The 23,376-nt window shown below is 37.2% G+C and overlaps 1 protein-coding gene across 3 annotated transcripts in view; it reads right to left on the reverse strand.

Moving 5' to 3' along the window:
• Nucleotides 1–21,848, reverse strand: part of LOC114462795 (neuronal acetylcholine receptor subunit non-alpha-3-like) — a 31,006-nt gene extending 9,158 nt beyond the window's left edge. For all 3 annotated transcript variants that reach the window (XM_028445810.1, XM_028445800.1, XM_028445790.1), the window contains exons 1-2: nucleotides 21,486–21,848; nucleotides 2,774–2,925 (exon numbers count right to left, since the gene is read on the reverse strand). In XM_028445810.1, coding sequence (XP_028301611.1) covers nucleotides 2,774–2,925; nucleotides 21,486–21,582 — 249 coding nt within the window. In that variant the 5' untranslated portion in view covers nucleotides 21,583–21,848. The remainder of the gene's footprint in view (nucleotides 1–2,773; nucleotides 2,926–21,485) is intronic.
• Between the last annotated feature and the right edge of the window lie 1,528 nt (nucleotides 21,849–23,376).

Raw genomic sequence — 23,376 nt, forward strand, 5'->3', positions numbered from 1 at the left:
CCAACTCAAGTTAAAATGAAAGAAGAGGAGATTCTAAAAAACAAGAAAAATAGGAGAACCCATTAATTTGGAAATAAAAATTTGACTTGATTTGATTTTTTTTTTTATTTTTAATGTAAATGAAAACAGTTTTAAATAAAATATTACAAAATAAATCAACATCAATTTATCACAACAAAACAGTATCTTGCGTCTTCAATTTCTTACGCATCTCAGTTTACATGAATAAATAGGAATAGGAAAAAAGTATAAACTTATCTAATCCAACCTTAATTATTTCTAGATTTCTTAACTTAAACATTAACAAAGTCTCAATTTACTAAAACTTTGAACGTGTGAATAAATGGAATAAATGGATTAAATGGAATAAATGGAATATAATACTCACAGAAACCATGCAATAACATGAATATAATTCCAATGTTAGCAGAAAGCAAAAGAGGCTGTAGTTAGCAATTCTGCAGGGTGTATACGATGAGATTGCATGTTCTCGTTGTACGTATGTCCAGACACTGTGTTTTTCACACGACTCAAACTACTACAACGTATTCTTTAGTTCTTTTACATATTTCTCTGTCATCGTTTGTAGGTTCAGAAAGGCTTCAGCGTCCCAGGCCTTTAGACTGTTTTAATCTAAACTGAGTCCAAATAAAATAACATCAGATGTTGTTCAAAGCACAAAAATACATTTATCTTGTAAACATTTAAATTCCAATAGAAATTGGCAAACACTAAGAAACATTGACATGTTATTTGTGCTAGAGAGCAGCGGGCGTACTGTATAGGTCTATATTTCATTTCTGCATATCTGAATGAGGGTTTAAAATGCTGACTAATACAAAATGAGACCCACTGTGGATATAGGGCAAGCATTTGTCAAAGTGTGTGTGTGTGTGTGTGTGTGTGTGTGTAGTCTAAATGCATTGGGGTTTCTCTCATCCAAATGGCCTCATCACTTCCTCTGCAGCTGTGAATGATCACTTTGTCTCTTAACCTCTCTCTCTTCATTCCACTTACATTTACCCTTCCTTCCTGTATTTGCCCTTGAATCTATTTGTTTATTATGAGACTTTTTACATAAACCACCTTCTATACTTCTTTTATCTCAGGGTTTTAATCATTACTTCCTTACCTATAGGAGGTAAAATTATTTGTTTGTCTGATAGCACGATTTTGACAACATTTCAACCAATAATAGACCTTAGGCCCTGGAAGATTCCCTAACATATTGGAGGGAATCTGGATCAATATACTGACTCTGAATCAGTTTCAAAAACATATATTTTTTTTAATGGGTGAGTGTTCATACATTTGGACCTACTGTCTGGTTATTAATGGGGATTGACATTTTTTCTGAGCATTTAAAGTGTGAATGTTCATGGTACCATGATCAAGATCATTGATCCAGATAACTATTAATATCTGCAGTAAAGAGGAGATTTGACACTTAGTGCTCTTTTTTTGTGTGTTTGTTGTCACTCTCTGCTTTTTTTGTGGATATTTATTGTTGCACTGAGTATCCTTTGAAGTCATTGTGTGTGTTTGCTTTGGGGTCCGCATAAAACGAACTATTAACATCTGGAAAAGAAGAGATTGGATGCTTGGCAGAGGTTTGAGCTCTCTGGGGCGGATTCACAAAGATCTGAAATAAAGGGTGGTAATTCAGTTACTTCTCTAAATCCTTCAGTGACACAGTTTTCTCACCTGCTGCGTGGAATTCACTAAGATTGCAGCAATGGTTAGTGCACATTCAGAACTGGTTTAATGAGCGTTTTGTATTAGTTGTGTTGAACATGGAGGGTAAACATGACTGCGCGGAAGCAAAAATAAAAATTTGAAGCAGCAGAGGAATCGAATAAAAAAATTGGATGAATTACAGCAGATATATGTGACTGAGTGACAGAAGGATGAATGCGCACGGCTGATCGCGTGAGTGTGAGACAGTGACCTGCGAAGGAGAAACGGACACACATCCAGCTTTTTTTCTCCCTCTCACACACACACAACTGGAGCCTTTTTTCATCTTCGCTGTGTTTTCTATCCACATTTACTGCAGCGATGATCTCTGTGTGTGTGTTTGCATCTGCTTTTCAGTCGTACTATTTTCTGGTACTAAAACTATCACCGCAAACGGTTCCAGATTTCATGAATCGCATTGTTCCCCATGCATACATTTATTTGCATTTCCTCCTCCCATATTTTTGCTCCCCATGGGAGATCCGCCTACTATGCATATTCATAGGGGGAAACATGCTAAATGGAATGAGGGCACATTGGGAAGCACAGTGGTGATCCCCTGGCCTTTTTACTACTTATTAGCACGTGGAGTGACGTTTGCACACGTTTTAATACCACTAGACCTTTAGTGAATCCGCCCCTCTGAGTATTTTTATCATTCAATCATGTTTCCTATATAAAACAATACATTATCAGTGGGCATAACCTGAAGAAATAGATTTTTGTTTTAACAAGTAAACTTTTCCTTGATTATTTGCATCGTCAAAGCGACAATTACAATTTTAACCTTAAACACAAGAGGTGGGAAATATGATATTTTGTAGTTTACAGTTACAATATGGACTAAGGCAGATAATTAAAGTGCAAAGCCAGTCTATGGAGGTCATTGGAATGTCTTAAAAAAAAAAAAAGGAATATTAGTAATGTGCTCGAGTGCAACCCAATCATGTTTTAAATCACAGAATTAATGCATTTGTTTCCACAGTAAAACAGCCAGCTTTTCTTTTTTCTTACTGAAACAGTGTAACTTCCTCACCACATCCACCAGCTGTGAGATCTTGAGTCCAAAGCGAACGGTAATGGTGTCGTTGGCGTGTTGAACTGGTCGCACCCACTTTTGGTATCCTAGGAAAAGGTTCCTCAACAGGGAATCCTCCATTTCTGCCAGAGACACAAAGTCCTCCTGAGCTGCAAAGAATGAAGAGGAGAATCAGTAACAGAAACCAATGCCTGGACCACATGTGATCTAATATTCAGCTGTTTACCTACACAGCCAGGTAATACTGTCTCACATATGTCTAAAAGAAATTCTATTATTTAATTTTAAATAGGATTGCAAATTCCCAGGAATTTTCAAATTAATGAGGAATTTACAAAATTGAAAGTTGGTCATTAACAGGGATGTTTATTGTAGTTGGGGAAATTTATTTCAGATTATTACAATATTACAACCTCAGTCACATGCACTCTTACTGCAGGGGTATTTAGGCCACGCCCACTGCATGCACTGCCTACTCCCCCATCAGGAAGTGATCATCGCCTCACATGATTTTTTAACAACTTGTTTTAAATAAGTGATCAGGCAGAGGAGTAACATTTTACTCAACGCTGCTGTTTGTTTGTGAAATAATTGATGTTTAATTATAAAATTTAACCAACTTTGGGGTCGAGACCCCATATGGGGTCGCTTGGAGTTTAAATGGGGTTGCCTGGAATGTCTAGTAATTAAATAAATAAAATTAAATAAATTACTGATAAAAAAAAATTATTTTTGACATTTTATAATTATTATTCTTTTACAAATTAAAACACACAACCAACAATCAACAACTGTAATCTACACTTTCACAAATACAAATCTAGTTATTATTAATAACAACAACAACAATAATAACAATAATAACAATAAAATGCAGTATAAAAATATCTGAGCTGGAACAATTTGTTATTAATACCAGCAACTCTGTATTTGTGTTACAGCAGTGGTTCCCAAACTTTTCACATTCCTGTATCCCTTCAGACCTTTAAACTGAACCCATGTACCCCCTACTCCTGCACACTTAAAAAACACAATAACATAATGCCATATACATTGTAGCCCTACAGTGAAATATGTCTGAATTTTACCTATCCTGTTTGGGAACAATATATAATAATAAAAAAAGAGTAATAATCTCTAAGCAGACAAGAAAACATCTTAATCGTAATTTGTGGCAATGCATGGAGGCTCCTGACTTGTATTTGTTTTTTATTTTTATTCTTTTCTCTATTTTTTTAGGAGCTTAACAGGGATCTTGAGGACTGTATGTCATTATGTACATGTTCATGCACATAATGATTTAATGAATTAAAAATCATTGAATCCTTGTGAGATTTTGTTTTATAAAGGTATTGAGATTAAATCACTTTGACAAGTTAAGATCGTATTAGTTACTGCAAGTCATTAAAAACAAGATGATTACATAACTTGAATAATTGTAAAGATCGACTTAGTTTTTAAATTAAGCTAGGCATGTAGCGAGGACACACGGGGCCTTTGCATCATGCAGACAAAAGGAAAACTGAGCCTGCGGCTGCTTCAAATATTCAATGTCATTGCCTGATGTTTTTCAGACTACGTGGCCTCCATAGCTGCTCTGATGACATTTTTCTTCTGCCGCCTTTTTATGGTTAGCTATAAATAGACAAAAACAGCATAGGATCAGCGCAGTTCTTGGTTTTAGTCTATAGTCGAATTATGTGCTTAATGCTTTTAACCGTGACTGTGCTACAGCAACATAGGAACAGTTATATCTTACACAAGTGACCTTAATACATGGAGTTTGGGGAAGGGCTCAACAGTGTATTAGTTTCCCCTAATTAATTAAAAAAAATAAAATTCTTAATATAATGTACATAACATAAAAAATATTTTAAGTGTCATAAAACACAATGGTTGTACAAAATATATATGAATTAATCTGTTGTTCTTTTAAAAGTTTTCAGTGAAATGGTCCCAAACTTTTCAGGCTTTAGGTTGGTTCTTTTTCCGTTGCGCAATTCTTGCACCCAGAAGTTCATGAATGTTACTGCAGCAAAAATAAAGCAGAAAGCAGCCGCTGACCTGATTTTATCAAGAATTCACAACATTAATCTAAGAACATCCGGGAGGAGCTGCTTTCTTCTGGTAAATAGGACATTACATTTTTTATTTTTATTTTACAGCCGTTTTAGTCAGTTTTGGACTAAATGCTGGGATTCATTGGATGTTTCAATGTCTTAGGAAAATTTTTGATGAATATATAGAATCAGTCAGACATGGCATCACTGTAAAGGTGTTTATGACGCCATTTTTTTTAAAGTTTGACCAAATAATTGACTGTTTGCTGTGATGATTGTGCCTTAGAATGATTAAAAACAGAAGATTCTAAGTTTTCAAACAGTATATAATGTGATATGCTGCTGTATTTGAGAAGCATTTAGAGTGTGAATGAGTGAGAACATGCATTTGGACCCGTATTCGTGACGGTGGACGTTAGGACGCTTCAATGCAAATTTTTGTAGTCAACATTATCAAATATGTTACTAATACATTATGAGTTATTATCTATGTCAGTGTCTCTCGAATGGGGCCCAGCAATGACACTACAGGTGGTACTTGAAAGAGAGAGTGGAAAAATAAAGTGTAAGTCTGAATGATGAAAAATATAAAAATAAATAAAACAAATCTATTCAGGAGCAACTTAATCTATTTTTCAACCTCGGGGTCCGGACCCCATGTGTGGTCACTGTAGTTTAAATGGGGTGATTTCTGAAAAATTTAAATAGATATTTGAAATCATTCTTTTTTTTAATAAAAAACAACACAATCTTAAACAGAAGGAGGGGCGGAGCGTCAGATCTGCAAACATCCAGGGTGAGATTGGGACAACCTTGAGCTGGTGTGTGGGGGGAGGCCAATGAGTGATAACGATTTTTTTTTGTTTCAGGCTAGCACGCTTTCAGTAGCCTTGGAGTCTTTGGTCTCAGCAGTAAATCAAATAGTGTGGCATCAAACAGTTGGCCGAGCATTCATCCTCTCCATCCTCTCCACGATTGATTCGATTCCACACAAACGCTCCAAAGTAGCCTCCTGCTTACATTTGAGTTTGTTCATCATGATAGTCAGAGTGCAACGCTCTGCACCATCCTTCAGAGATGACTAGCAGCCTTCCCAAAACAACTGCCAACATAATACAGACTTTACAATAGATCAGAAAGTTGCCAGCTCCAATCATCAGCATCCCTGCTACCATGATTCCGATTGTATATATCCTCCACACCCTCCACAGAAAGTAAAGAGACACACAACCTTCCATTTGTTCCAAGAATCCATTGTGTATCTGGCTGCAAACGTTACGTCCAGACACGCGGGCTCACCCCGACCTGGTCTTCTCATTGAAAAAATGTGGTTGATAGCATTAAGAGACTAGCTGACTAATTCCATAATTTTGGTTTTTGGATGAATGCAGAGAATCTCCTATAGTAGATCCACAAGACAGAAGACAAAACAAGCAGCAAGGGCAGATAGAAAGGAAAGTGGGAGCAGACAAAAACACGACCACCTTCACCAAGTAGCAGAAGAACTGCTCTTCTATACTATTCTAAAAAAAAAATTATTTGGGGTCGCCAGAAATTCTTCATATTTAAATGGGGTTACAATCCAAAAAAGGGAACCACTGCACTAAATACTGTTTCTTTCCACTTATTTACAAAAAAGATTCTTTCAAATGTGTGTTCAGTCCATCATTATGCTCTATAGTTGTTTTTTTCTGTGAGCAAAATGCTGGCAGTCGGACAAAGGGAGTGCTTGAGCCAAAAACGTTGACAACCACTGGTCTATGTTACACACATCGTGGTTGGCGCAAATCTCGAGACGGTCTATATATTTAGTTCTATTTTTTTTCTTTTGTCACCCCTAACAAACTCAGCCTATGTGACCTTATACAAGCATAGCAAAGCTTCTATCCTGAATCTCCAAAGAAAAGTTGGAAGAAAACTAAAAGTAGAGGGGGAACTCACGAGTGATGCACACGCACAGCAAACCTCACCCTGACAGCTGGTCACAGCTGAGCACATTCATCTCAGCTCCCAAGGCTGACGGAGTGATGGTGCTGACATGATCACCTCAGACAGAAAAAAGTGCCATGGGAGGCAAAACGCGCTCGGGGCGCTTTGTGCAGTCAGGCACGAGACTTAATAGTCAGCTGAGGAGTGACGTTCACGCTGAGCAGGAAACAGTGCGAAGGAGGGAGGAGAATCCTGCTTTCTTTACACAACATATCAGTCATTATAGCAAACAGATGGGAAGCAGCAGATCTCATGGGTCGCTGGTTGCCAAGTTAACCAAGATAAATGCATCATTATTTATTGGTATGAGTTGGCTTAAAAATCATTAATCGGTTACAAAATATAAGGAAATGTACAGTATGTATTTGATTTTTTTATTAAATAATGACCACGAGCACTGAGAGTATAAACCTCTGCCAACTATCCTTCCTCTCTGCCAGATATTGGCAGTAATAACAAATACATTTTAGTATCAATATTGAAATTAAAAGACATAATATTAATACTAAAATAAGCAGTATAATAGGGTAAAAGACATTAAGAATAAACTATTAAGTTGCTATAAAATAAATAAAAAAAGATAAAAAATTAATAAGTAAAAATATAATGTAACTAGGAATTCATTTTTTATTTTTTTAAAGACCAGCATAAAAAGGTAAATCTTCTGGTTACACAACGTTTTGCTTCTTTTTCTGTTTTTGTTTTCCACAAAATTCCGTATTCACACTGTAACATTTTGAAAACGATGGTTAGGTTTAAAACGGCACACTAATGTACTATACACTACAAACTTAATGAGTATATACTGTCCGTATACTTCCAAGTTTCCCAAGATGCATTTGGAACCTACCATGATGAAAACCTGAAGCACGCTAAGGATAAATATCTCTGTCGATTCTCTACCTTCGAAAGTTAAGAAAGCACGCCCGCCTCACAGCAAGAAGCTCACGGGTTCAAGCCCTGGGGCGGACACTTGGGTCCTTTCCGTGTGGAGTTTGCATGTTCTCCCCCGAGTTTCCTCCAGGTACTCCGGCTTCCTCCCACAATCCAAAAACATGACTAAGGTTGATTGGTGTCTCTAAATTGCTCATAGGAGTGAAAGGGTGAGTGGTTGTGTGTGTTTCCCTGCAAGGGACTGGTGCCCTTTCCAGGGTGTACCCCCACCTAGCGCCCAGTGTGAGCTGGAGATAGGCAGACCCGGCAGACCCCCGCAACCCTGAAAAACTTCAACAAGCGGGTCTGAAACATTTCATTCACACATTTTGGAGATTCCATATTGAACATGTTTACATGGGAGCTTTAATTCCTCTTTAAAGCAGAACAAAAGTTAATTCCTCTTTAAATTGACCATGTAAACACTTAAGTCCTAATGCTAATTTATTTCCAAATTAAACTTAATTCCAAATTAGGTGGCTGGTTTATTCCGTTTTTTTTATTCCGAATTAAATATTACTCTTTCTTGTAAACAGTCAACAAAAATTCTGCTTTAAGTTAATTCCGGTTGTTCTGCACATGTGCGATTTGCAGCGATGACGCACCAGGTGACGACATAATCCAACATGGCTGCCCGAAATAGAGCCGACACTGTTTAGTAAGAGTGTTAAAAGACATGGATCTAATGAAAAAAGGGACTGGACGGAGGCATAAACATGTGGACATTAACACGGACTAATCACACACATGGAGATCCGCAAATGGAACAGGCTTCATCGGACGGGTGATACTAAGACCCGGACACGGAGTAAATGCGTCCCCATACTGCTGCACAGGCTGTAATATCACCAAGTTTATCATTGTAACGGTTGCTAGAGCTATTATCTTTACCAGGAAGCAGCTATTTACAGTGCATAAGAAAAGTATTCACAGCGCTTCGCTTTTCCCACATTTCATCATGTTACAGCCTTATTACAAAAGGGATTCAATTCATTTTTTTCCTCAAAATTCTACACACAATACCCAAAATGACAACATGAAAAACTTTTTTTTTTTTTTTTTTTAAATGTTGGCAAATTTATTACAAATAAAGAATGAAAATAAAACATGTACATAAGTATTCACAGCCTTTGCTCAGTACTTTGTTGTGACACCTTTGGCAGCAATTATGGTCTCAAGTCTTTTGGAATATGAAGCCACAAGCTTGGCACATCTATCTGTGGCCACTTTGGCCCATTCCTCTTTACAGAATCTCTTGAGCTCCATCAGGTTGGATGGGGAGCGTTAATGGTGCACAGCCATTTTCAGATCCTCCAGAGATGTTCAATGGGATTCAAGTCTGGGCTCTGGCTGGGCCACTCTAGGACATTCACAGAGTTGTCCTGAAGCCACTCCTTCGATATCTTGGCTGTGTGCTTAGGGTCGTTGTCCTGTTGAAAGATATACCGTCACCCCAGTCTGAGGTCAAGAGTGCTCTGGACCAGGTTTTCTTCTACGATGTTTCTATACATTACTGCATTAATTTTTCCCTCAATCTTGACTAGTCTACCGGTTCCTGCTGCTGAAAAACATCCCCACAGCATGATGCAGCCACCACCATGCTTCACTGTAGGGATGGTATTGGCCAGGTGCAGTGTTAGGAATAACGGCGTTTAAAATAACGGCATTTTTTTTTTTCAGTGATGGGGTAATCTAACTAATTACTTTGTACTCCATTACAATGCCGTTATTGTTACTGAACGTTAAATGCAGTGCGTTACATGTATTAATTGAATACTGTTATCCGGAAGCATCCCCGGCTTCTTACTCAGCTGTAAAGAGGTGGTGGGTTAAAAACAAGGTGAGTGATTATGATTGGCAAAGGCGGTGTCATGTGACATGGTAGCCAATCAGAAACCAGTGTTTTTACACATGTGCAAACACACGCACGCACACACACACACACCTCTAAATTAATTGTGGTCAAAGTTAAGAACGTGTATGTGAAGTGTACATTGTATCCAGGAGTGAAGACTTTGTCGACATCTGTTGTAAACAACTCAAATTTAATGAAGCACCTCACAACGACACACGCATTTAAAAAATCTTAATTCTTTGACATATAGCGACTTTTTTTTTTCTTTTTTTTTTTTTTTTTTAACAGTAACGCAAATAGTTACTTTTCTTTGTAATGAGTTACTTTTATTATAGAGTAATTCAGTTACTAACTCAGTTACTTTTTGGAACAAGTAGTGAATAACTATAACTAATTACTTTTTTAAAGTAACGTTCCCAACGCTGGCCAGGTGATGAGCGATGCCTGGTGTCCTCCAAACATACCGTTTGGCATTCACACCAAAGGTTCAATCTTTGTCTCATCAGACTGGTGGAGTGGTGCAGCGATGGCCGTCCTGCTGGAAGGTTCTCCTCTCTCCACAAAGGAACCCTGGAGCTCTGTCAGAGTGACCATCGGGTTGTTAGTCACCTCCCTCACTAAAGCCCTTCTTCCCCGATCACTCAGTTTAGAGGGACGGCCAGCTCTAGGAAGAGTCCTGGTGGTTCCAAACTTCTTCATTTATGGATGATGGAGGCCACTGTGCTCATTGGGACCTTTAAAGCAGCAGAATTTTTTCTGTACCCTTTCCCAGACCTGTGCCTTGAAACAATCCTGTCTCGGAGGTCTACAGACAATTCCTTCGACTTCATGCTTTTTTTGTGGTCTGACATACTGTGGGACCTTATATAGACAGGTGTGTGCCTTTCCAAATCATATCCAATCAACTGAATTTACCACAGGTGAACTCCAATTAGGCTGTAGAAGTGGAAACAGAATGCACCTCAACTCAATTTTGAGCTTGATCTCAAAGGCTGTCAATAGTTATGTACAAGTGATTTCTTCATTTTTTATTTTTAATAAATTTGCCAAAAATCTCAAACAAACGTTTTTAAGTTGTCATTATGGGGAATTATGTGTAGAATTGTGTAGAAGGTGAAAAGAGTTCTCATGTGTAGTCTTCTGTGTTATAGCCGACAATAAAATGTTGGTTGTGTGTTTCTCCCGATATGCGTTATCAACGTGATATGTCATTTTCGCCCCCTGTCCAATCAGAGCCTTCCCAACCCCCAGACGTGAATGAGACCTCTGCCCTAGGCCATGTTAGATTCCACTAATATTTGGAGGGGATCTGGATCAATATAGTGATACTGGATCAGTTTCAAAATTCCTGTCTCTCATCATTGGCAAAAATGTTGAAAATTCCTATTCTATTGGCTTGTAATTGACTGATCTTTATGAAATTTGACTCAGTTATGTCGAGCTGGTTTCTAAATGACCTCACCCAGTTTCATCCAGATCAGATCAAAATTGCACATTTCATTGCAATTCTTAAAAAAAAAAAAAATATGGGCGTCAATACATTTGGACTTAGACTGTATGGTTATTAATGGGGATATGGCGCTTAGCGGAGGTTTGAGATGGAAAGGCCGTGTCTCAAACTGACAGCCGAAATGCAACAAAACTTTTGTGTTTGTGTTTTTAATATTCTCTGTGGTCCTGAGGTTGTACGTCAGGCTGTTCCACAGCCAAGCAGCAGTGCTGAATCTGAATCTGCCTGACTGACAGTTTTCATGTTGGTTCTCAGTAAATTAAAGTGTCAGAGGATCTCAGGCTGTGTGAGAGTTCATATAATCAAAGAAGCTCAGAGAGGTAAAAAGGAGCAGAGCTACTGAGACATTTGAAAACCTGTAAAACATATGCACATGGTGTAAAATCAGACAACAAACTAGCAAAAAACAAGTGTTTCCCCAAACCTGCCTAATGTAATCAAGTAGGACTCCAAGTGCTTGATTTACTAAAGGTTTCCACATGGCTGGAAAATAAACAAAAATTACATTTTTGATTATTTTTTTTTTCATAATTTTTAACAAAACCAGGTGAAATTGGCATTATTTCACAGAATATACCTTAACATGCATGTTTTAGAATAATTTCATGCATATACACACAATTTATTTCCTGCAAAAAGTGGTTGAATGTCTAGCAAGTGAAGCAAACATGTCAATTGTTGTGCTTTGCAATCTTGCGTGATTTCCCTTACTCATTTTAAAAGTGTAGAAAAATGAAAATAACAATAGTAAACTAAATGGCCCATATTAAGCACGCTTGACATGATTTCTGGAACTTTGATATGACATCTGATTATGGAAAGCTGAATAAACTAATGTAGTTGGTCTTTTGTCATCCCTGCAGCTCTTGTTCCTCCTTCTGTCATATTATATATTAAATTAACAGTTCATTAGTCCGTCCTGTCTCAGTCCTCGAGCCTCAGTCGCTGATACTCATCGTTTTCTCTTACAGTCTAAATGAAAGCTGAATTTGTCGAATCCTCGGAGCATCACGTGGCATTTTCAGCTGCAGATGAAAGCCTCAGCTCAACGCTCTAAGCATTTAGTCCAATGTTTGGCACGTCTACAGCTGATAGACACGAAGAGAAACGTTGGAATTAACAGACTCAAATGAGTGGACTGCAGCAGAGGAATGGAGGACGCTGATAAGTGAAGGAGTGAGACAGTTTGACCAGGAGCAATTCCCTTCAGTGTCTGAGGGAGGGAGGGAGGAGGGGAGAGAGAGAGAGAGAGAGAGAGAGAGAGAGAGAGAGAGAGAGAGAGAGAGAGGGGCTACTTGGTTATTTACACAATGACTCATAGTTTCTCCGTTATGAATACTTTCTCCTGTGGACCGATTTGGATGCTCCAAAGGGCCAGAATAGGCCCCTGATTCTTGAGTTTGACCAAATGTTTCTGCTGTCATTTCCTGGATAGAGAAATTTATAGAGAAATTTGAATGCCATTCACTTAGATGTCAATTGCATTCAATGAGTTAACTATTTCACTTTGAGTCTGGCATTGCAATGCTTTCATGATGATAAATTATTATTTTATCAGGGATACCCTAAATTTCTCTATCCAGGAAATGACAGCAGAAACATTTGGTCAAAGTCAGGGGCCTATTCTGGCCCTTTGGAACATCCAAATCGGTCCACAGTGAGAAAGTATTCATAACGGAGAAACCATGAGTCATTGTGTAAATTACCAAGTAGCCCCTCCATATACAGTAGAGCTACACAATTGATCAAATTTTAATCGTCATCTATAGATGTGAATTGTGTTTTTCGGCTGGGGTTGCTAAGAGACAGTGTGACGAAGCTCTCCGGTGAATATCTAGCTTGTACCATGATGTAGTGACCAACGGGTGGCATCAGCGCACCTTTGGATGAGAGATCACCCGTGATGGGCAGAGCTCAGAGCGAGAGGAAAGGAGTTTACGAGACAGAAAATGGAGCTACGAGAGTTGATGCTGAAGTTTCCACCAGCTCACAGCAGCGCTCACTCGACCAGAGCATGTGTGGGACGAAGTGGACTATTGAGAGTGTTGCGATGGTTAGAGAAAACGTTAAAAAAAAAACAAAAAAACGGGGTAAGCGGTGAGAACGAAACAAGCTAGAAACAATTATTTTTTCTGATCAAATTAGAGACTTTAATATTTCAGAATCTGGTGTCAGAATTCATTGTCAGTACAAAATATTCTGAGAGTCTTTAAATACTCTAAAACGGCTGGCACTGAGAGGGGAAGAAATTCTGAAAATGGCTGACATTGAATGAGTTAATAAGGCTGTAAGAAAAAATTAATTTGGCAATATATTGTGATATTTCGCTACGTTGTTACTGCATCGATCCAAAATATGTTGCAATTGTTTTTTGTTTTTTTAAATCATAGATTTTAACGGAAAAGAACACTTAGATAAAGATCTTAGATATATCGTATTGTGAATTGTATTGTCAGACTCATAGCAATGCACACCACTTGTGGTTAACACAATTTTTCATCCAAACTGGACTTTCCGTGCTTCAGATCCTCTAATATTAGATTTTGGCTAAAAGTGAGAGCTAAAAAAACTAATCTGCTTATTTTCAGTCTCCTACCCATTCTGTGGCAGTGGAGGTATCAGAGGTTTAAGTACACGCTGTGTTCAGCCTTAAAACCATTACCCCCCATTGCATCACATCTCTGCTCAGTTTGTAAAGACCTATAAAAACAAAATATAATGCATTAGCCCAAGATTCAAGCAGCTCAATCTATTCATCAGCTTCTTTACAGAAAGCAGCTCCGTCTCAAGATCTTCATCAGGAGAAACGCTGGCCCAATAACCCCACAGGGGACCCTCCACAGGAGCCTGGGGCCCCTCCTCAGCCTGTGTGGCATTTTGCATCAGCAAATTATAATTCAAAATTGTCTTTCTGGTAAGACTTAAAAATATCAAGATTTATATCGCGATACGAGTTTTCGTCCACATCGCCCAGCCCTAGCAGGTAGAATAAATAAGGCGACCATTTACTATAGTAATCCTTGATTCTATTCAATAACCTGGAGGATAGTCTTTCTCACTCCATTTATTTACTGGTGCATGTCCATAATTTACCCCGTCAGTTCAATGGTTCCTAACACTATCTGTCTATATAATATGGGGTGTTTTTAATTAGGATTGTTTGTCTTGTTTTTCTAAATCTTTTTTCTCTTTATATTCTTGGTTGCACAACAAATCCAAATCAGTAAATGTTCAGAATGTAAAAGAAAATGTTATACGTTGCTGTTTGACTCAATCTCTTGCCACAATAAAAGTATTAAGAAGGAATGGATTTATTTGGGATTAGGGCTGGGTTAAAGAAAACTGATTAATCGATTTATATCAGATTTCCCTTTGAATGGCTGCCAGACATTGATTCATAAAATCCTAATTATGATTATTTAATGCACATTTTATACCGTGTGTAATGCAGTGCTGTGGGCTCAATTCCTAATGCACCAATTTTTAATTACTTTCTACTATTTACAGCATTCAATCGATGAGAATCTCTTCCATATTCAAGTCAAATTGGTACTGCGATTGAAACATCTTTAACCGAATTGAAAATCGAAGGGAATCAGCACAGTACGCCCTGCTGAGGAATCTGTGCTCAGCGGTGTGCACAGAAATGGAAGGAAAACAGCAGGGAGGCTACGTTTCACTGTCATTTCTTTATTCTTTACCTCTGCCTATGGTTACAAAACCACTGCTGCCAAATCCCGGACAGGAAGAATAATGGAAATAATCAAAAGCAAATATTGAAACAAGTCTGCATGCAAAGCACAAAGCAAACACTCAGTCATAATGTTGATTTATTTATCTTAAAATAGCTGCAAATGTCATAATAATGCAGATTTTGCCCCATTTCTTTCTGACAAGGTTCCTCGTGCACTAAAGCTGATCCCAGGTGACACAAAGACTTTAACACGCACATAATGTAGATTTAGTCCTGCATACTTTACATTTAGACTCAATTCTATAGTTTGGAAAAATAAATGCTCAAATTAGACTAAAAAATGTTTTCCCTTTCTTATGCAGTAATATCTTTATATTTAAGGATTAAATCTGAAAATGTCTCGTACTGTTTGATGAAAGTGAGCTACTGTTGGAGCAGAATTAGATGAAAACCCTGAGTTTCTCAGTCACTTTATTCCAACAAGGGTCATTAATTTAATCAATAGTCATTTTACAGCTCAGTGTCCCTTTAACAATGTGACACCTCTTAAATGTCCCTGTGGGTAATTACCAGCTCCTTATTGGTCATTGAAGGACATTTACAACCCAAATAGAGGAAAAATCGACTTTTTAAAGTATTTAGTGAAAAGATTTCAAGGGGTTTGTTACTGCTTCATTGACTGGTGTTGCTGCTAGGAGTGTGACGATATCTCAATACAGCGATACATCACAATATTTTTCCGCACGATCGATTATCGATATGCTCCCGCTAAGTAACGATTTTTTTTTTCCTTCGCAAAACCTTTTCTGCTTTTTCATTAAAATGTGCAGGCAGGTCTTCACATACATTTTGTCACTGTTTGTTGAAGGAACCAATATATTGTTTACTTAAATATTGCACTATAATGGTGTCACTGGTAAGAAAGACCCTATTTGTTTGCACAAAGCAATATGAAATTGGGCTTTTTTGCCTTTATTGTCATGTATAAGTTGTTACGCATATATTGAATTTGTCCTCTGCATTTTAACCCATCCCTGGGGAGCAGTTGGTGATACTTATTTACTACAATACATTGGTATGTTGACACTTACAGAAATGTTGCACTAAAATAGTGTCACTGTTCATAGGACACTTTTTCAATTTATTGTCTTTCGGAGATATAAAATAAAAATTGTATTTTTTCACTTAATCTTTTTTTTTTCTTGTTAAGTCATAGATTATCGTAGATTGATTTCTGACTAATATATCGATAATAGCAGTATCGTCATATCATGAGGTACCCAGAGGTTACCACCCCTAGTTGCTGCTACTCAGTGCAGACAATGTGGATTAAACTGATCTGTGACTTATTTAGGAGTGTATATAGAAAAGGAGATCAGGTTAAGAAAATGTGGAGATAACACCAACAGTAGGGAAAAAGAAATTGTCTAACATTAGAATTATTACTACAACATTTTACCCACAGTTCCCTGAAATTAAATTAAATACACCAATAGAACTCTTAACATTTATTGAACTTTAAATATACCCGTACACAACCAAGCAAAACAAAAAGTACAGGACAGGAAAGCAGTAAAGCATGACAACAATATACAATATGAATGTGCTATCGTCAGTTTAAACTAAATACCTATTTTAGGTATAACCACTCACTCCTTGCCTCTGTTCACAGCCACTACCATGATACCTAAGCTTCACATGCACAACTACAACATCACATCTCACTTTAAAATAATCAACTCTACCCCACCTTTTCCATTTCCCACCTTGAGTCTCTCCTCCTTGTTCCCTTCCCCCTCACTTAGGTGTAACACCGCCCTCTCTTTTTACAAAGTGTTACACCTAAGTGAGGGGGAAGGAAGCGTGGTTCAATAAGTGTTTCTTAGGGAGGGCTAGTGATGGTCAAAAAAACATAACCAAAAAATGTTTTGAAAAACTAAACTAAACAAAAAATCTTTTTTTTTGGTTGATGGTTGATCTTGAAAAAGTCCATACATCGGCTAGAGATGTAACGATTCACTCAACTCCCGATACGAGTCGATTCACGATATGATTCTCTCACAATTTGTTTTACAAAATGGGACTGTAGACAAATGATGACTGAAAAATATTCCTTTATTTTTTTCTGAAAAAAATTAGAAAATACTGTATTGTTTTCTTTTTTATTTTTCATCGTCAAAATAATCCCTTGATAAACTATTCAAAACAATGCAATTGAACTAAAAATAAATCTTGAATGAAATAATCAAAGGAATAATACAAATGAAGAAGAAGCCTATTAATTTAAATTCTGGTTCTATAGTAAACAATGCAAAACTGCATAATAGTTCACTCTCTTTTTAAAAGTGCAACTGAAATTGTATTTTGTGCCTTAACAATTGGACTTTAAAAAGTTATTTCACTGTATTTACGTCAGCTATTTGTTTGGACCAGCAAAGGGCACTGGTAACCCAGTGGTCAGATGGCATGCAAATATTCATGCAGTGAAGAAGACATGCTATGCGCTAGTGTAACAGAGTTAAAAATGTATAATTCCACTTGCCATCAATATGCACACATTGCATTGAATCAAGTTTATCCCAGCGTCATAGCAGATGTTCAGATATTCACGTACTATTACAGATATTCTTTCGGTGCTAAAGGGATAAGGAATCATTTATGAACATGTTCAAGAGTAGAAGGTGGCCAGAAAGACAGTAGTAGCAGATTCCGCCCGCCCTACACTTCAGGACAAGAGAAGGATAAATAGATATAGCGCCCTCTGCTGTTTAAAAAAGTACTGCAATTCAATTTTTAGAGCATCGATTCATGATATCTATGAATCGATTTTTACCTGCCTGACGATTAATCGTTACATCCCTAATATCGGCCCAATGTAACCTCTACCACTTATACTACGTCTGACATCAAAATGAGTATGTAGTGTGTTCACTTTAGATAGACAGTATGGAAAGATTGAGTATGCGAGAAATACCCGGATTTATACTATATCAGGACATGTTTTTAAGTATGCACATTATACACACTAGTAATACAAAACCACCCCATGATGCATTGCTAGCTGAATGTAAATTCCTCCTGGGACTGGCTTCAAGCTAAAACTCAAACATTCCCTTTTCAAAACAAAAGCATCTCTTCTTGTCTTCCATTAGTTAATTTAACACTTTTGTAAATAGGGCTCTTGTTTTGAGGTTAACCGGAAGTTTGGTCAGTAGCACAATGGAAGGTCTACAAAAATCTCCAAAATGTCAGCATGACGTGTTTACGTGAGTTTTATGGATCAAATGTCCTCATGTTGATATTCTACTTGGTCACTTTCTCGCTTAAAATGTTTTCAGAACTTTCAAAGGTGGAGAATCAACAGAGATATTTAGAATCAGTGTGATTCAGGTTTATGTCGTCGTAGGTTTGAAATGCATCTTGGGAAACTTGGAAGTATACTTCTGTGGGAATGCTCAACATCCTAATCATACTTAAAGTATATAGCAGACAGTAAATAGTTTGTAGTGTAAAGTACACAGTATGTGATTTCAAACAGCCTATGACTACAGTATCTGCTGTGTATAATCATTTAGTAATCTCAGCCTTTTTAAACTCAAACTCAAAAGGTGCTGATAAGCAAAAAAAAAAATATATATACACATATATATATACATACATACAGTATACACACGCACACACATACGATGAAACTACTTTCAAAAGCTTGAATTATGATAAACTTGCACCTGAAGTTCTGACAAGGGACAAGAAAATAATAAAATATTTTTATTAATCAATTAATTAATTAATCAACAAATTGAAAAAAAAAAAATGTAGGATGCCCACAAAGTGTCATTTAAAAAGAGAAAACTGATAGTAAATACTACATGTAGCTGGAGACACAACCGAATCCCTGTGATACGCAAACAATTTGTCCACGATGCATTTTTGGGTCTTGACCAATGAGGTAAAAAGCCCTCAACAGAACACTATGTGCAAAGTACAAGGTCAGCAATAACGGATGATGACAAAGGAGCATGAAGTTCTCCCTTCTTTACAAAATGCATTGCAGTGCACGATGTATGTGCACGCTCAGGGCACCCAGGAGCAAAGATGTATTAGCCTGCTCCACCGTTTCTCTCTTCTCCTGCCGATTTCTGCAAATAAACAGCGTCCATGCGCACCCCAATGCTGCACAGTGTCACCTGACACTTTCCATCAGTGGGAACACTTTTTTGGATCAGATTCAAAATATTCTTTAATGATCCCTGGGGGAAATTACTTTGTCACAGAGACTCGAAAGAAATTACAACAAAGTGAAGAAGAGAGGAAAAATAACAAAGAAACGTACATGATTAGAGTAAAGATTAAGAGTATGTTAATTAAATAAGGATCAAACAGAAGTGTGAATATGCATGTAAATATACACACATACATATATATATATAAAACAAATATATCCAAGTATAGTGAGCATCTATAAACTAAACTATACAATCCAGAAATGGGATTAAATGGTCCAAAATGTTTCTCTTCGTGTGCAGCAAAAAGCATTATTGTTACTACGTAGCCTTGGATTACTGTGTAAACTTTATTCTTTACCAATTTGAGTGTTGAGCAGAAGTTTAAAGATTACTGATATATCCTACTCAAGTAGAAGTACTGTTGCTTTTTTTTAAATTGTACACAAGTACAAGCAAGTCATACATAAAATACTTGAGTACAAGTAAAACGTATCTCAATTAAATAGTACTATAAGTAATAGTTACGAGTTACTTTCACCCCCCACGTTTATTTTTGGTAATAAATCTTGCCACGGTTCCCTTGCATACAGTAAACATCTCATGTATAAACTTACAAAGGAAGAGACCAATTCTTACACAATTGGAACTTCATTTGTTATTAATAGAATTGCATCTGTTTAAAATGAATGGTTTGTCAAAATGTACAATTCTTTTTAAAATAAAATAACAAATAAAAGATGCTTTGTCACCATGAGTTACTATAGTGCTTGTAGAATCTTCTGGTGATGCTCTGAGAAAATAACCTTCACATTCAATGCTGTTTTGGCGCGCGGTGCATTACGTTTATTCTGATTGGTCTTCTATGATGCGATGGATTTGATTGTTTTCTGGTCATTTTATTTTTTTTGTAGTTTCACAATGTCCATTGATCAATTTAAAATAAAAAATATATAATTTACTCAGTAACGGTTGGGTGTAGAAATGTAATGACTTTACTTCTTCTAAAACGTACTTAGTGCAAGTAAAATGACTGATTTCGAAATATACTCAAAAAAGGACAAATACCCATTAAAGCAACTCAATTATAGTGACGTGGGTACTTGTAATCCATTACTGTCACACATGCCTCACAGGCCAAATTTAATGATTTTGCACAAATGTTCCTTTGTATACGACAGAAAACTCCATTATTAATTGGGTTGAACCAGGGGTGTGAAATTAATTTTAGTTAAGGGGCCAAATATGGAACAGTTTAATCTCTAGTGGACCACGAATTATATGCGATACAAAATGTGCAATTTTCTCATTCAAGTGCACTAGTTTGCACTGTCACCTATCAAAGTATTTAAAGTATGTAATGCACCAACAATATACAAGCAATAAGTGACAGATGTCAGTCAGTGCAGGATCTGACATTTCCTTGATTTTTTGACCAATTGTTATTTCATTTGGGGAAATCAATTGTTTTTGTTGCTGTGGTTAAAATTACTTTTTAGGTTATTTCCAGGGTTAGGGTTAAGGATAGGGTTACGATTAAAAATACATATACGAAAAAAACAAAACTTTTAGGGTTAGAGATAGGGATAAAATAAAAGGGATAGCGGGGTAGCTAAAAATAAATATGAGCTAAAATAAACGGTGCACCTATCACGTCACCCAAACTGGCCAATGAGGGGCCGCTCCGTATACGTCACCTAGTCAGGTGGTCAAAAATGGCCAATGGGGGGTGCTCTGTACGTTTCCGTACAAATAGCCACGGCCTAGAATAAACCTACAGTGAAAGTTTCCTACGATAGACAATGGGCATGCGCACCTGGCGAACTGCGCATGTGTGTCCGCCATGTGGAAAAAAGGTAAAAATATTTTCTTTAATTTATAGGGTTAGGGTTAGAATTAGGATTTATCATAGTAGGAAAATTTAAGGTAGCAAAAAATTGTAGGTAACCGGATTATTTTTCACTACAGCCGTATTTAGATACGTATTACGTACTAGGAGACACTTCCTTTGAGATACACTGATATAGTTCATATCCTAAATTAACATTTACTGCAAAATATTGTTTAAAAAAACAAAAACAAAAAAAAGAAAAAAACACATGTTCCTCCAGACTAGCCTTTCCTAAACGTTAGGTTTGAAGCATGTTAAGTACCAATGACCTTGTCTGTGTAGTTTCCATGTGCTCAGTGGTTAATACACAGCCCATGTTCCCCAGGGGGCGCTGCACACCTACTCTTTAATAAATGATCAGTCACACCTGACCCCCAACATTTAGCAAATTACACGGTATGAACATAACTGTTCAAGCTTATGTTACACTATATAAACATGCAAGCAGACTGGTTTGGAAACATGGTTTTACAAAGTGTTAATGGGGGGGAAACTGTTTTGTATGTATTAGTTGTTTTAAAACAATTTTTGTTTATTTTTTTTCTGGTTCTTACCTTGAATGTTGTCCATCTCCAGAGAAACGCACAACCACAGCAACACCGCAAACTTCATCATCATCATCATCGTCGTCATGCTTCCTCTGGTCATCATCGTGCAGAGATGGAAAGGTTCCGCAGATCAGAGCATTCCTCCCCCAGTCCCCCCAGTCCCCCTAGTCCTCGTGCAGCAGGGATCAGCTGATCAGCTCATCGTCTCCAGCTGGGACCTCTGCACGCGCACTCTTTAAATAATAAAGCACGCCGGTGGATTGTAGTGAAGCAAACACACACACACACACCCACCACCACCGCGAAGCTGCAGCCGCGCTAGGGTCCTATATGTTCGGCTTCCAGCGGCTTCTTTCCGCGTCCGTCCCGGAGCACAGCCGGATTCTAAAGGTGGGGGTTGGGGGGTGTTGGGGGGTGAGGGCGGGACACGCGGAGGCTGGCCCGCCATTGGGCTGGAGGAATGACTGGCAAACCGAATGCTAATTAAAAAAAAACTAATGCTAATCCATAAAAATAAATCGTTCTTTTTCCTATCAATGTGTTTCGTGTTTGAAAGGCAAGGATAGGAATATTCAGTAGAACAAATACATGCAAGTGAAATAAATTAGATTAAGTTCGACAGACAGATATATACCAAATTGCATTTATTGTGAATTTATAATCAACTAACAAAAAATTTACAAAAAACAATTGTATGAAAAACAAAACAAAAGGAAAAACAAGTCAAGAAACTCTGCCTGAAAATGGCTTGTTTTTGTTGTTATTTTAATACAGTTTAGGGCCTGTTTTCCATTGTCTTGAAATCACGTGATTAATGATGTCACACGGCCCCACTGCCGGTAAACATCCCATTATTTTCTATTGGAGTGAATCATTCAGCCTGCTTTTTAGATCATTTGGCAGCTTTTTCAGTCAAAATGGCAACTTGTGCTACTTTTGGTTTCTCTAAACAGGAACGTGAGGGCAGGACACGCAGAGGCTGGCCAGTCATTGGCAAACCTAATCCATAAAAATAAATAGTTTTTTTCTATCAAATTAATGTTTTTCCTGTTTGAAGAGCAAGGATAGGAAGATTCAGTAGAATAAAAAAAAATTAGAGTCAAATTAATTAGATTGAATTAGACAGAAACAAACAGACAGATGTATTAAGCTGATACATGTACTGTGAATTTATTACAACTAAAAAATAAAAATATAAAAGAAAAAAGAAAAACAAGTCAAGAAACTGTCCTGAAAATGGCTTTTTTATTGCAATCAAACAAATAAATGTGTTTCATTGCTTAATTATGACCATCACCACAAGCTTTATTAGAGGGAAAGACATGAAAAGAGAATGCAGTGTTACACCCTGGTGAGGAAGAAAGGGACATGTAAGAGGGAGTTAGGGTGGGGCATTTGAAGAAGTGATAGACATTATGTTTTTTTGGTTATGTTAAAAGTATAAAAATGTACTTACATGAATACGGTGCATAATAATGTGTTTTGGTAGGATTAGATCTTTTAATAAATACATGTAAAAACAGCTCAGGATCCCTTTAACAGATGTAGCTCATGGCTGTACTTTATTCCGGGTCACAACAGTTTTTATCCTCTTTCGGTAAACAAAAGAGGTTTACATCAGCACCTTTAACATTTCCTGGTTTTGTAGAGCAACCAAAAGCAGCACAAGTGGTCATTTTGACTGAAAAAGCTGCTAAATGATCTAAAAAGCAGGCTGAATGCTTCACTCCATTAGAAAACAATGGAATGTTTACAGGGAATGGTTGTCCCATTTTTTAAAAGGCAATTAAATAAATATGGTGCATAATATTGCGGTTTTTTAGGCATAGATCTTCCAAAAGGTACATTTGAAAGATTTTATTCCAAAGTTGTAAAAACAGTGGAGGAATAAAGAGAG

Source organism: Gouania willdenowi, chromosome 1 (assembly GCF_900634775.1).
Source record: "Gouania willdenowi chromosome 1, fGouWil2.1, whole genome shotgun sequence".
NCBI classification, from domain to species: Eukaryota; Metazoa; Chordata; class Actinopteri; order Blenniiformes; family Gobiesocidae; genus Gouania; species Gouania willdenowi.